This window comes from Canis lupus, chromosome 23, assembly GCF_011100685.1.
Source record: "Canis lupus familiaris isolate Mischka breed German Shepherd chromosome 23, alternate assembly UU_Cfam_GSD_1.0, whole genome shotgun sequence".
NCBI classification, from domain to species: Eukaryota; Metazoa; Chordata; class Mammalia; order Carnivora; family Canidae; genus Canis; species Canis lupus.
Window position 1 is genome coordinate 7,952,224 of NC_049244.1, and position 15,129 is coordinate 7,967,352.

General features: G+C 40.7%; 1 protein-coding gene across 2 annotated transcripts in view; it reads left to right on the top strand.

Moving 5' to 3' along the window:
• CTDSPL (CTD small phosphatase like) overlaps positions 1–15,129 on the top strand; it is a 115,293-nt gene that overhangs the window by 70,042 nt on the left and 30,122 nt on the right. For both annotated transcript variants that reach the window (XM_038570411.1, XM_038570412.1), the window contains exon 2: positions 9,890–10,044. In XM_038570411.1, coding sequence (XP_038426339.1) covers positions 9,890–10,044 — 155 coding nt within the window. The remainder of the gene's footprint in view (positions 1–9,889; positions 10,045–15,129) is intronic.

Genomic DNA, 15,129 nt, shown 5'->3' on the forward strand with positions numbered 1-15,129 from the left:
ATAAAACATAGTTATAACAGTCTATTTTAAGCTGATAACCAAGACCATTTTTAATCTTGGCACAATTTGGGGGAATAAGACACAACAAATGGATTTTTTAACTTCTTCATTTTAACCTTCCTTTAATCACTTTAATAGAAGTAACTAGAATTAGTGGATGTATATTTTATGAGCCTAATGCAACCAAATCCCAATGGTATTTTTTTTAGAACTTGATGAGTGATTCTGACATTCATCTGGAAGCATAAAGGGGTAGACTATCCAAGAAATTTTGGAAAAAAATAATAAAGGGGGACTTGTATTGTTTAATATAAAACAATAAACCTACAGTAGCAAAGCTTTGTATTACGGGCACAAGCAGGGGAATGGAGTGGAATAAAGTGGGATGGGAAGGGATAGAATAGAATAGAATAGAATAGAATAGAATAGAATAAAATGCCCAAATCAGTGTATGAAGGTGAATTTTAAATAAATATTATTAGGATATTTGATATTTTTTTAAGATTTTATTTATTCATGAGACAGAGAGAGAGAGAGAGAGAGAGAGAGGGGCAGAGACAGAGGGAGAAGTAGGCTCCATGCAGGGAGCCAGATGCAGGACTCAATCCCGGGACTCCAGGATCACGCCCTCGGGCGAAGGCAGGCACTAAACTACTGAACCACCCAGGGATCCCCTAGGATATTTAATCTTTGGGGATAAATAGGTAGATGCATATATCCTACTATGTTCAAAATAAACTCCAAACAGAAAAAAATATTTACTTTATTTTTTTTTAAATATTTACTTTAAAAGATACTTTTAACTAAAAAGGAACTAAAAGAAAATGTAAATGAATAATGTATCATATTAGTGTGAGAAGCAATCAGTTAAAAAACCATTAGGTTTGACTCCCTAAAAACTTAAAACTCCTGCACATCTACAACCATTATAAACAAAAGCAAACAGCCTAAAACAGACTATTTCCCACATACAGAACAGTCCAGTACAGAATAGTCCAAGGATTATGTTTCCAATATAGGACAAAGGAACTCTTAGAAATCAAAGAAAAAATGTAAAAATAGGCAAAAATATATATATAAGCGTAGTTTCTGAAGAAGAAATAGAAATGGCCAAAAGGTATAGGAGAGATTATAGAACTTGGATGGCAGTCAAAGAAATACACATGAAAGCGACAGGGTTGCTGTTTCCACCTTTCAGACTGGCAAAGGCTCCATGTTGGCACAGCCTCAGTGGCACACCCCACAGGTGGGAGCATACATTGACACTACCTCTCTAGGTGGCAGATTGTCCACAGGTATCAAGAGGCTTGACATTTTTTCAGAGACTTTGGTCCTAGCAATTACAATTCTAGGAATTTCTTCTAATGGAATAATCAGACATGCACATAAAATTATGTACACTAATTTCACCATAATATTTTTTGAGTTTCTTATTATAATGCATGATACATTACATAGAATTATTACTTTAACAAGTGATACATAATTCAAAGGATACTAAAAGGAAATAGAGTAAAAAGTAATTCTCCTTTCCTTCTAGTTCTATCCTCCACTTCTCCGCCATGGAGCAACCAGTTACTTATAAATCCTTCCAGAGATACTCTTTGTACATGTAAGAATAAACACATGCTTGTGCTTTTTATTTTGCTAATCTGTTTAATTTTGTGCTGAAAGTTGGTGGTAGCATGTTATATGTACCATATGGACCTTGCTTTTCTCATTTACCCTCAGAATGTGCTCCATTATCAGTAGCAGAAGTTAAAAAGCACAGATTAGTTGGTTTGAACAGACTCTACTACTTACTAGTTGGGTTTGAATAAACTCTATTTATTCTATGTCATCTCAGGCAAGTTTCTTAACTTCTCTGAGCCTTAGTTTTCTCATCTATGAAGAGTATAGTAATAGTCCTTACATTGTAACATTACTGAAATAATTCAATGAGTCACTATATAGAAAGTGCATAAAATAGCAACTGGCACATCTTACATAAGTGTTAGCTAGTATCTGTACAGATGGAACTGCAACCTTCTTTTTAACAGCTGTAGAATATTCCACACTGGAGATCCTATCCTATTTTGTCCCATGTTAATGGACAACTAGATTGTTCTACCATTGCTGTTGCAAACCAACTGCAGTATTTGTCATGACACCTTTTTAAATAATATAACATAAATGTCCAAAGTTAGTTTAATTATGGTATGGTACACATCTACCCAGTAGAATACAGTACAACCAAGCAAAGTAAGGTTGTCAAAGAGTATCAGATATGGGAAAATGTTCACATATATTTTTTAAGTAGAAACAAACATTTTTAATATTCATTTTTTCCATTATTAACATGATATAGATAGTAGAAATTGGGAAACAATAGAAAAGTATAAAGAAAAATAACAACCTAGTCCTAGGATCCAGAGATTGCCATGCCTACTGCACATATTGGTGAATTTTATATAATCTCTCTCTGAAAATTTTTACTAATTATTTTATAGGGATTATAAAATTATTTTATAGGGATTAGTAGGGATTGCTACCTTCACTAAAAATGTCTGGGAGCTAAGAGTTGGATTCCTCAGATGGGGGGGTTGGCCATGTGTGGGTGGCATAGGTTAAACCAGTTTGGAGGAAGAGGGTTGCTGTGGGCAAGAGGGCTTCTCAGGAAGTAGAGCTGCTTGAGCTGACCTCTCTCTGAACAACTGTAGGAGCTGTTCCTTACTAATAATACCTCAGTCATTTTCACTGTTCTGTTTCCTTTCATACATTCATTCATTCAGTAAACATCTGTCACAACAAGCCTGTTTATACCAGACGCTCCTCTGTCTTAGGGACTCAAGCATGAGCAAGATGATTTCCAAGCCTGTACCCCTGGAGCCTACATTCCGGATCTTGTCCAGAAACACATGACAGAGTTACAGGCATAGGGCATGTGCAGTGTCTGAGATGCTTCACCAGATAGTGACCACGGGCACTTCTCCACAGACCTTCATAGTGGTATTTCTTGTGGCTGCACAGTATTCTATCCAGCTGCTATGTGGTACTTTAATTAACCATTCCTACTCTATTGGACATTCACATGGTTTACATGAATACTTCACAGTCTTCAACACGTCACTCCTCTGCTTTTCAAATGGATTGTTCCAGTTTACAGAGTTACCAGCCACGTGTGAGCAAAGGGGCCTGGGCCATCAAAACCTCACCACCATTGGCTCTCTGTTTTTATTTCTATCATTTCTATTCATTTAATAGGTAAAAAACTGGTCTTCACTGTTTAAGTGTTCATTTGTTTGATTACTGTAAAATTTTAACCTTTACTTCCTCTTAAGTGCATTTTCTGTTTAAACCCTTTATTCTGTTACCTATTTGGGCTCTTGCTATGAAAAACAGACTCTGTACAGGGATGGCTGAGAGCTCCGATTCTAGACTCTCACAGACCTGGTTTCTGTCCAGCCCTATTACCTAGGAGCTGTGTGGCCTCTGACCAGGGGTCTGGGACATGGTGAGGCCAGGAGGGTGTTCCCAGCACAGGGACACTTCTTGGAACCTGAGTCATGGAGAATTTAGTGGCCTAGGTATGTGTCGGGCCTTACCTAATAGGCCTGCCACGAGTATCCTTGGCTCACTTTGGAATTTTCAGAAGTGCAACCTTTGGAGTAATGGCAGGCAGCACAAGGCCTCATATCTATTTTCTCCCTGGAAGTAAACCCCAAACCCAGAAGAGGACTGGGGAGAGGCAGAGAAGGGTAGTGGGAAGTCTGGGAGTGCAGCAGTCAGGCACTTCTGGCTTTGAACCCCAGCACCCTCACTGCACAGTTGAAAGTGCTCTGAGTTTCCGTTTCCTCACTGGAAAATGGGGTGTCATCTGGGCACTGCACACTGGGAAGGCCAGTCAGTATCATGTCAAGGGCCTCTGGCAAGCAAGGCACCAAACTAATGAGGACTGTTAGGAGCCAGCAGTGTATAAAGGAAACACACAGTACCATCATGGAAGGACGAGATTGGAATTCCTCCTGCCCAGCTTTTAGCCATCCACCCTTGCTGCTCCCTATGATTCCTCACCATTGCCAGTCGTAGGCTGCCCCAGGAAAAGAGCTTTCAAAGGTGCATTTCTTTCAGAGTGCCAGGTGCAATTGCCAGGGGAAATTATCACTTGGAACTAGAATAGGGACTGACTGGATATCTCAAAAGGTGACTCTTTTGATGACTAAGTCCTTTTTCTAGGAGAAAAGGATGTTTGGATTCTCAGCTGCCACATCTGCTTTTGAACTCTGTGCGGTCTGTGCCCTGGCCTCTCCCCACTCCAACAGCCCCCTACACCCCCTGTTTTATTCAAACAGAGGAAAGTTGTGTTTGTTGACCACTCTTTCGGGGTGGGAAAGGAATGTAATGTATGCATAGACTGCCCAGAATTTCCTGTTAGACACCCACTCCAAACCACGGCCCTGGGATACATTCCAGAGATTGCAGCCCAGTCCTACAAGAGAAGAAAGGGTGCATTCATTTAAATGCTGGGCCATTGGGAGGAACTCCCCCTCCCCCCCTTAAAAAATGATGTTCAGCTCTTTCTGTAGTAGTATAGTTTTGAATTCAGCTGCACGGTCTCTTCATGTGCTCTGACATCCCCATGTGCAAAGAAGCATCTTTTCCTTGGGAAACTCCAATATGTGGTTTTGAGGCCTTAACAGCACTGGTGTCCACATTGATGCTTGGACACACTTTTAATGTTCTGCTGTGAACACTCAATGATACAGACCTGCTGTGGAATACCTTTCTTGACAAGAAAGGAGCTAGTTTTCAGGGCAGGTTTTGGTGCTTTGACACATTAGCAGTAGACTTCGTGTTAAGTCACTTTTCTCCTAGAAATTCTGTTATGTTGAGTCTTTGGCCGTCTGTCCTCTGTGCTGGCATGTAGGCTGGCTTGACACTGTGGAAATTAAAGGCAAACCTTTGTTTTCTGTAGCTGCCAAGATGCAGTTTCTTCGCTTGGGGAGAAACTTGAATTATTGGGGATGGATGGATTCATAGTAGCAAACATTTCCACCTATATTCCAGCTTCTCTGATCTTCATTGTGAACCCCTTATGTCATTGTGGGGATGTGTGTGGGGCAGCGGGAGCTCCAGGTCAGATCTGAGATGAGAACAGATGGGTCGCAGTATTCACAAAGGTGAATATGTGAAGCTCTGAGTCTTTGTAGACCACAGAGGTCCTAGTCTGAAGCTAGGAGTTCAGGATGATGGAACCAGAGCCTCCCCACATCTTTAATCTAAACCAGGTCAGAACCCAAGAATTGCACATTGTTATGTGCATACACAGCTATCACACGGATTAAGAAACACTGGCAGTTTAGGGTCAACATTTCAGTTTCTGGATGCAGAAGAGGACCAGTTAGGTCAGGAAGTATAAGCGGATGACTAGAAATGCCCTCTTTTGGCTGGTGCATACCAAGTCCTGATGGATCCACTTGCACCTTTCTTCTGTTGCCATAAGCACAGTTCAATAGCTCTTTAGACCAGTCCTCTTGATAACCACTGAAGGACCGAACCTCACTGTCCACCTTGGTGGACTTTCCCCTGAACATTTCATGTTTTTAATTATAACACTTTCTTTCTAACCATATTTCATATAAGAGTTCCAAGAAAAGGCCTGAGTACTAGGGTTAATGTTAAGCTTCAATGTGGAGCTGCTTTTTATTGTTTAGTTTCCCACATTATTATTATGATTATTATTATTATACAAAGAAACCTTCACTGGATAGAAAGTAAAATTTTTAGGAGCTACTTCAAGTTCTAAGTTTAGAATTCACATACCCAAAACCAAAACGGGTCTGCCTCCATGTTTTCTCATTAAGCCAGGCTGTTTTTATAAGAACTGTTGTCTGGATACACACTAACTTATAAATGTTCACAGTGAGACACTGATCAGTACCTAAAATCAATCAATCTTTTGTTGCTATATTTTAAGCTACTGGTAGATCTTTTCTCTTGAACAAATATGCGTGTTTTTGCTGCATCGACACAACAGCCTTTTCTGCAAGGGTAGATATGAAGATTCCTATATTAGTGGTGTGGCTTAAGTCGATGAAGTCACACTGGCTAACAAGTGGCAGGGTGAGACTTAAACCCCAAATAGAACTCCAAAGCCCATTTTCTTTCCATGTGACTTATATATATTTTTTACTTTATTGTGTATTTTTTATCTCCATGTAACTTGTATTTAAAGTCAGTTTTTAAGTAAGAGATTTCCATTCAGTACCCAGAAATGGTCCATATCTCTGATTTGCAAATTCAGTATCCTCTTTGATGCAGATCGATAGCCTGTATCAGTCAACTTAAAATTTAAGCTCAGTGGTTCCAGTTACAGAGGTCAAACCGTGACATTTGTGGTACAGATCTGCTCACACCACTCCCCATTTCTGTAGAGTCAAATACAAACTCATTACCATGGTTTACAAGGCCATCCATCATCAACCATGTCCCCAACCCCCTCGCCACTGCTCTGATTTTTCAAATACCTCATGCTGTCTTTCACATCAGGCCCTTTGCACGTTGCTGTTTCCCCACTTCCCTGCCCCCTCCAACAATTTTATGCACCTATTGGCCCGGCTCAGAAAGCACTTCTTCTAAGAAATCACTTCTACCCACTCTCAAATCTGGACTGCGCACCCTTCTTTGGGCCCCGTCAGTGCCCTGTGCTGCCATCATTGCAAGACACAAACTTCTCATCCAGCCTCTCTTGCACTAGACTTGAGGCTCATGAAGTGGGGATGGTGCCTTGTGTGGTTCACCACTGTTTCTACACTGCCTTGCCTGGGAGCTTACATGTTCAGTAATAAACTTTTCCAGCGCAAATAACGTAAACCTAGAGAAACAGATAATTTATATAACTGAAAATTCCAGGAGGATCTGGCTTTAATGAAACCAAGTCCCCAGAAGGTTTTGTCAGAGATCTGTCCCTCTCCATGTCTCAGCTACTTTTTCCTCCGCGTTGTCTCATGCTCAGATAGATGCTTCTCACTTGGTGGCAAAGGAGCCACCAGGGGCTCCAGGTTTACATCCTACCCACTTGGCAAACCAGCAAAAAAGAGAACATCCTTTCCAATGGCTGTAGCCTGAATCCTGGGGCACACCCTCCTTGGCCCAGGTTCAGTCAAATGCCCAACCCTAAGCCAGTCATGTGGCTTGGATTGGCCAGGCCTTGGATAATTGCTGGAAAGCAGTTTGTAAGGGGAAGACAGTAGGGTTATAAGACCCAGACAGCCAGCATCTTGAGCCCTTTCAGGACCAAATGAGTGCTGAGGGTAGGGTAAGGCTGATGCTGGTCCTAAGCAACTCTATTCATTTCCCTTGCTAACCTGATTTTGAGAGCACCAGACCAGTCCAAGAGCAATTAGAAAATTAGAGAGCCCCTGCCTCAGCCTTGGAAGTGAGACCACTTCGGGCGGCTTCACCTCCTGGTGCACAGAAGGGAGGTTCTAAATTGGGCTGTCACTTTCCTATCAGGGGGTGATGGCCTTCCTAGGGACTCACTCCCACAGCTCTGTTTGTCGCTTCTACGAGTAAGCCATCAAATGGTAGAAACTGTAAGTAGCTCACTGGTTCCAGGGTCAGGGTTGTTTTTTTTTTGTTTTGTTTTGTTTTTTTAGCATATAAGTTAGTTTGTTAATTTGTTAGTTTGTTGTGGGAAAAATGTATGTGACCTGAGGATGAAAATGGGATCTGAGGGAGGGTGCTTTTTGCAGAGCTCTTTACTGCCCAGCTTGAGCATTAGCTACTCAGTGTCTCTGAGACATGAACAAATAGCTTGTTTACTTGCAAGGAAATGTGCTATCAGCTAGGGAAGAGACCATTTTATTTCTTCCTCTGACTAAATTATTTGAGTGTGGCATAACAACCAAAGCACTCAAAGTAACAGCAAAACAGTTTAACCAATCATACATATTTTTTTAATTAACTATTTATTTATTTATTTTGTAGAGGTAGGGAGGCACAGGGAGAAAGGGAGAGAGAGAATCTTAAGCTGGCTCCACGCCCAGCACAGAGCCTGGTACAGGGCTCCGCCTCACAACCCTGAGATTGTGACCTGAGCCCAAATCAAGAGTCAGATGCTCCACAGACTGAGAGCCACCCAGATGCCCCCCAATCATTTATACCAAATATGAGTTTATTGCAGTGGTTTTCTCTCCATTTGGCATGTTCCCTCATTGATCTCACCTGGTCTGTCAGGACTGTTCAACATGGCACATGGAGAGAACACATACTTTGGAAACAGTCCCCCTTGGGTTTAGATCCTTGCACGTGCAATTCCTAGTTTATTTCCTCAGCAGTAAGATGGAAGCAGGAATGTCGATTGCCTTGGATAGTTGTGAGGGTTATGTGAGATGAGGATTGTAAAGTACTGGAATTTAGACGCTGGCCCTCAGGAAACAGTGGTCATTATCACTCCTTGCCCCCTGCTGCTTGGAAGGCCTCTGTGCCCAGTCGTCCCTGTGGCCTGGCCTGGCCTGGCCTGCCATGGGGGGCCCCAAGTGAGAAGACTGGTGCCCTGTGATGTGTACCCACACATTCTCAAGGAAGATAAAACAGCCAGCGTTTCCAGGAGTTTATGGTGCTAAATCTCGTTAGTGAATCAGGACCTTAAACTCACACTTAGTCGCTCACCCAAACCCAAGCTGGAGTCATCCACACCTGTGGGGTTGCTGGCAAGAAATTTTTCAGTCCTTTTTCATGTGAATTTCCGTGTAAATGCATTTGGTTTTGCTGCTGGCAGAAGAGTACCCCAAGACATTTAGCAGAAGTTTTATGATCCCTTGAGAGTGAAGGTGCTGTACAAATCCCTCAAGCACACAAAAAGAGGAATCATGCCAAAACTGCTTTTGGGAAGAGATAAACTCCCAACAGTTATCATGTGGACTCAGTGATTTCCTACATTGGTAATTTCCCATTAACCCTGAGCACGGGCCCTTTGTGGCTTCTGCTCAGTACTGTTGACCCGCCCAGACATGGTATGTGGTGGGACAGCCCTGGCTGCATTCCCGGGCACTACTCCTGGCCCTCCAGGTTGTCATTCTCCTCCCGTAAGGTGTGTTTTTCATCTTATACTAATTTTTGCCTTTTATTTCTGACTTGTGGCAGCTCGTCTTGAGACATGGATAACAGAAAGGATAACATCACTCCCTTGGGTGGCTTAGTCCAGGCTGGGAAATGAGTCCACGGCACAGGATTGCCCTGGATTTCAGGAGGATGGGCTTTTCCCAGGCCAGCCCTGCTCCAGCCAGAGCACGTGTTCGCTGTCCCACATCTGCTGATTATATTTTAAATGTAATGGAAGACTCCAGCCCCCCCATCAATTTCTTGACAAACCACAGAGTTTAAGAAGGAGTCTTCTTATTCCCTTCTACATCTTATTTCTTAATGAAGTTAGTCTTGGAGTTAGAGTGTTCAAGAACCTAGTTTCAAAGTGACTCTTTCTTGGTACCCTTCACAGAGAAATGCTTCTCAGAGAGTATAGAGTCTGACTTCTGCCTGAAAGGATCTCTGTTTTGAAGTCATGCTTAGTCTTGGTTGGAAGACCGTATTGCTGGGTTCAGGAATGCAGATGGTGCTCGACCCTAAGGATGGGTCAGTTAATGAGCCAGCAGCCCCCACTGGGCTGTGGTCAGAGGAATACTGTCTGGCCAGCAGGATCTGACTCCATCGACCAGTTGGCCCTCTAGGAATCCCATGTGGAATAACAATCCTTTAGAGTAACTTCCTGGGGCCCCTCCTCTTCTCGTGCTCAGTAGGTCTCCTAGTATCAGGGCTCTAGGGGGGCAGCTGCACGTTTGGGCTTTTACCTTGCATGACAACCATGACAACCACATGCTGCAGTTGGCCATTGTGCTGTTTCTCTTTCCAGCATCTCAATGCAACGTCAGCTTAAAGAAGCAGAGGAGCCGTGGAATCCTCAGCTCCTTCTTCTGCTGCTTCCGTGACTACAATGTGGAGGCCCCGCCCGCCAGCGGCCCCAGCGTGCTTCCGCCCCTGGTGGAGGAGAACGGTGGGCTTCAGAAGGTCAGTGCCAGAGGACAGGTGTGCACTCACCAGAGCCTCAGTAGCTGTACAGCTGTCCCATCCTTCGTGAACATCCTGAATAAGAGTCTGTAATAGTATGTGTGCAGCCATTAACTTACAGATCTAAAATGGCTTGAAAAGTCATCTTCACTCCCCGAGGATATCTCAGTCATTCCCATTTAGCAACTGAAGCACATATTTGATGAGAGTTATAAGAATCACTTCACATTTTTATAACATTCTGTCTTGCTGCATGAAACGGAAAGCTAAAGAACCAGTAGTAGAGAAAGGCATGGGAAGACAAATGGAAAAACAGAGGCATACCAAAAAACCATTTATACTTAATAATAAGTATAAATGGATTTAACTACTTTGTTTAATAACAAACAGATTTATTTTATGTTCTTTTATATCTGTCAGATACAAAATTTAAGTCAGATTTTCACAATATATTAAAAAAAGCACAACTAAACTCTATCCACATGCTGTCTAATGGACGTATCCTAAGCAAAGTGACTTAGAACAGCTAAAAGTAAAAGGATGAGCAAAGAAGATGTCACACAAGTATAAGAGAAAAAAAAAAAAGGCAGGATTGCAGCATTCATTCAAATAGAATTTCAGGTAACAATCACTGAAAAAGGCAAAGAAGGGACTCGAGGATCAAGTTCCACATCGGACTCCCTGTGGGAAGCCTGCTTCTCCCTCTGCCTGTGTCTCTGCCTCTCTCTCTGTGTCTGTCATGAATAAATAAATAAAACCTTAAAAAAAAGACAAAGAAGATTATTCATTCTGAAGATAGTTGAGATTGAGGACACAAAACCCATCAAACTTAATGTCCCAAATAGTGTGACCAAAGGACGTGAGCAAGCATTTTGTAAAATAAATACCATTGGTCAATAAACATGAGAAAATGTTCAGTATGGTTAGTAATCAAAGAAATGCAAACTAAAACAGTGAGATGGCCTTTTCCATCTATCAAATTATTAAAAGATATTTATAAAGATAGTATTTGGATTTGGATGAGGGTAGCATGGATAGAAGGGTAGAGGAGAGGGTAGAAGATATAAATGGGTTATTGGTAGCCATGTTAATTGGTTACACCTTTCTGGAGGGAAATTTGACAATATAATCTTAAAACCTTAGCAATTATTTACTGACATAATTATAGATGTGCAAAGATTGAACCATAGAGTACTGTCCAGCATAGATTTTAATATTGCAGAATTGTAAACAACCTGATGAGCAACAATAGACAATAAAAAAACTAATAGAATAACCATGCAATCAAATAATGTGCAGCTGTTAAAAATAATGTTTCATAAATATAACTGACATAGGGAAATGTTCACAATATGTCATGTACAGGATAAAAAACTCGTAGGGGAGTATATTTACAAGTATACATGTAGTCATACGCACACATACACACACACACACACACACACACACACACAGGCATCTATAAGACTAGAATAGTATATGCCAAAATATGAAGAGATTATCTCAGACTGATGGGATCATATATTGGATTTTCTCCCCTTTTCTGTGTTTTACTTCTTTCTTTCTTTTTTTTTTTTTTTCTTTTCACAATTTTCACCAAATAAGCTTAAATTACTTCTGGGATTAGAAAATAAATCATTTTAAAAGTATATATCAGTGTAAGGAAAAGGATTCTGGGAAGGTGATAACCTGAGCACATGGCTCTGGCCATTTAAATTCTCTCTCTGAATAAACACAGGTGAGCCTGCTTGAAGAACCTGGAAAGTGTATTAAGGCCTCTAGTTTTCCTGACATCACCAGTGGAAAGAGCAGGCACAGGATTCATCCTCTCTAGTCCTTGGTGAGAAGCAGGGAACTACCAACAGAGGGAAATGCCTGCTTGTCTTAGAGTTCTAGGACAGACACTTCAAGCAGATAGTCTTGTGAGGTCCACCAGCCAGCAAGAGTTGTGAAGCCCCTTGAAAAGGGCCACTGCCCACTTAATGTGTGTGGTCCTTGGAAGGCCTGTACTGATAAGCTGAGTTGCTTTTACTTCTTGTACCCTAAAGGAGCCCACTAGTGCAGGGACTTTCTTCATGTCCTTGTGGTTTATCAATTTGGGCTCTGCTGGACCATGAAAACATTGTTCCTTGTGGGGCCTGGCATTGCTCTCTCATTTGCCCCTGCTGAGAAGGTCCAAGTTGAAAAACTGGAATATGAGGCTCCTACTGGGGTAGAATTAGTGGAAGAGATAGAACTTTTTGTTTTAAGGTTTTATTTATTTGAGAGAGAGAGAGAGAGAGAGAGAAAGCATGAGTGAGGAGAGGGGCAGAGGAAGAGGGAGAAGCTGACTCCCCACTGAATGTGAAGCCTAATGCAGCTTGGTCCCAGGACCCCAAGATCATGACCTGAACTGAAGTCAGATGCCCAACCTACTGAGCCACCCAGGCACTCTGAAGAGACCTTTAGTAGACAACTCAAGAAATGATATTTCGAGAAATGAATTTTGAGTACAAAAGTAACTTTTAGAATTTAAAAAAGAAATCCCCCCAAAAAAATAAAATAAAATAAAATAAAATAAAAAATAAAAATAAAAAAGAAATCCCGTGATGTCTAAATTTAAAAATTCAGTAAAAAAAATTAAAAAAACTGAGAAAAAGGAGAATGAGGATGGTCACTGCTGAGAACTGAATTAATGTTCTAGAAGAGCAAGTAGAAAAGATATCTTATAGTTGAGACCAGAGATATAGAGATAATAATTGAGGGGGGTGGGAAGAGGCATCCAGGAGACCTAATAGCAAGTAACAGGAGTTCTGCAAGACTTCTCGTTACACTTACGTTTTCAGAATTTCAACAGCATATATCTAAGTATGTGCTCCTTGCAAGCTACCAAAACAAGATATTTTCAAAAGAAAGAAAGTTATGCTAGTACCAGACTTCTCATCAACCATATTGAAAGCCACAAGACTATGAAAAAAAAAAAATCTACAGGCTACTGAGAGAGAATTCCAAACCAAAAATTCTATGTGTGGCCAAGATATCATTTATCTATTAAGGCAAAGGAAGTACATTTTCAGACACATAATGATTCAAAGAAGGGAAAAAAGAAATCTGGGTGAGATTGATATTCTGTTATGATGTAATTATAGGAAATGTAGGAATAAATACAAGCATTAGGAATAGAACTGCAACAAGCAGCACGATTAGAAAATAGATCTTCAGTTGAGCCCCATATTGGGCCTGTGCTGAGCATGGAGCCTGCTTGGGATTCTCTCTCTTTCTCCCTCCTCCTCTGCCCCTCCACCCTGCTTGCTCACTTGCGCTGTCTCTCTCTCTCTCTCTCTCTCTCTCTCTCTCTCTCTCTCACACACACACAAATAAATAAATAAATCTTAAAAAAAAAGAAATGAAAACAGAGTCTCAAAATTCACAAGGAGTAAAAGGAGAAATGGGCAGAAATGTGAACAAGCCATCAAAATTAAGAAAAGAAAAAAAAGACAAAACAATAAACCTAACATAAAGAATAGGCATGAAACCAAGTTTAGTGAACCAAATTCTCCTAACAAAAGACCAAGATTATATCAGATTGGCTTGACAAATTCATCTGTATGCTATTTCCAAGAATAGACCTGTATCAGATAGGACAATTTTGGCAGCAAGTAAAAGAAGACTGACAAATAATAACTTAAACAAATAGGGGATTATATTTTCACATAAAAGGCCTGAGTCTGGCAGTTGTTGGGATTGGCTTAGGTGCCTGATGATGCCATCAGGGACCCAAGTTTGTTCTGTTCTTGTCTCTCCATTTTTCTGCCCCACCATCTTTGGCATGTTTGCCTTCATCCTCATGTTTGTTGTTTATTATCTCAAAGTCATAAGCTTCAGACAGCATATCCACATTCAAGGGAAGAGGAGAAGGAGGAGTAGCATTACTCATGCCTGTCCTTTTTGTGGAAAGTAAATGCTTTCACAGAAAACTCCAGGGGACTTCTATGTATGTTGATTGGCCAGAACTTTGTCACGCATCTACCCTCCTGCAGCAAAGAAAGCCTGAAAGGGGAAGAATTTAGACTGGCATATTCCTGCCTTCAACAGAATCAGAGCACTTTCACAAAGGAAAAAGGAAGAATGACTACTGAGTAGATGTACTAGTCAATGTGGGTTCAATTATGCTGTAGTAACAACCCCCAAACCTCAGAGGCTTAAAACAGTAAGAGTATATTTTTCACTCCTGCTGCATGTTTATCATGGATTATGTGAGCTCTCTGCTCTATGGCACTTGCTAATAAATAGATAATGTGAGTCACATATGTTATTTATGTTTTTCTAGTAGCCTTATTTTTAAAACTAATTTTAAAAAGGTGAAACCAAGTTTAACAATATGTTTTACTTAACCAAAGATATCCAAAATATTATTTCAACATGTAATCAGTAGAAAAAATTATCAGTGAGATAAGATTTATATTCTTTTTATCTTACTAATTCTTCAAAATCTTATACTTTATACTCATAGCACATCTTACTTTGCACTAGCTACCTTGCACAGGCTCAGTAGCCACCTGTAACTCATAGCTACCATTATTGGATTACCTAGTCTGTTTTATCCTCATTCATAGACTAGACTTGAGAAAAGCCTCATCTCCTTGCTTCCATTATTGATTTGTCACAGTAGGAAAAAGGGTGAGTCACACTGGCTCTTTAAGTTTTCACTAAGAAGTAACTTACATCTTACGGCGAAAGCAGTTCGTATGACTACACCTAACTTCAAGGAACTTGGAAATGCAATCCTACCAACTGTCTAGGAAGAGAACTGGAATTATTTGGATACCAGCGCTAATTACTATTATAGTAGGTGGCTACTAGTTTCTGACCCAACATCTAATATACAGTGATTTTTAAAAGGTAGAAAATAGATGGGCAAAATATAAAAAGACCAAATAAAAAGAAAGCAAAAGTGGCAATATTCATATCAGACAAAACAAAATTCAAGGTCAAAGACATTAAATGGGAGAAAGAGGGACATTTTCTAATAATAATAGGTCTGATACATGAAGTGTATAATAGTCATAAAACTTTGTGCAGACAACAGTGCAGACAAATATATAG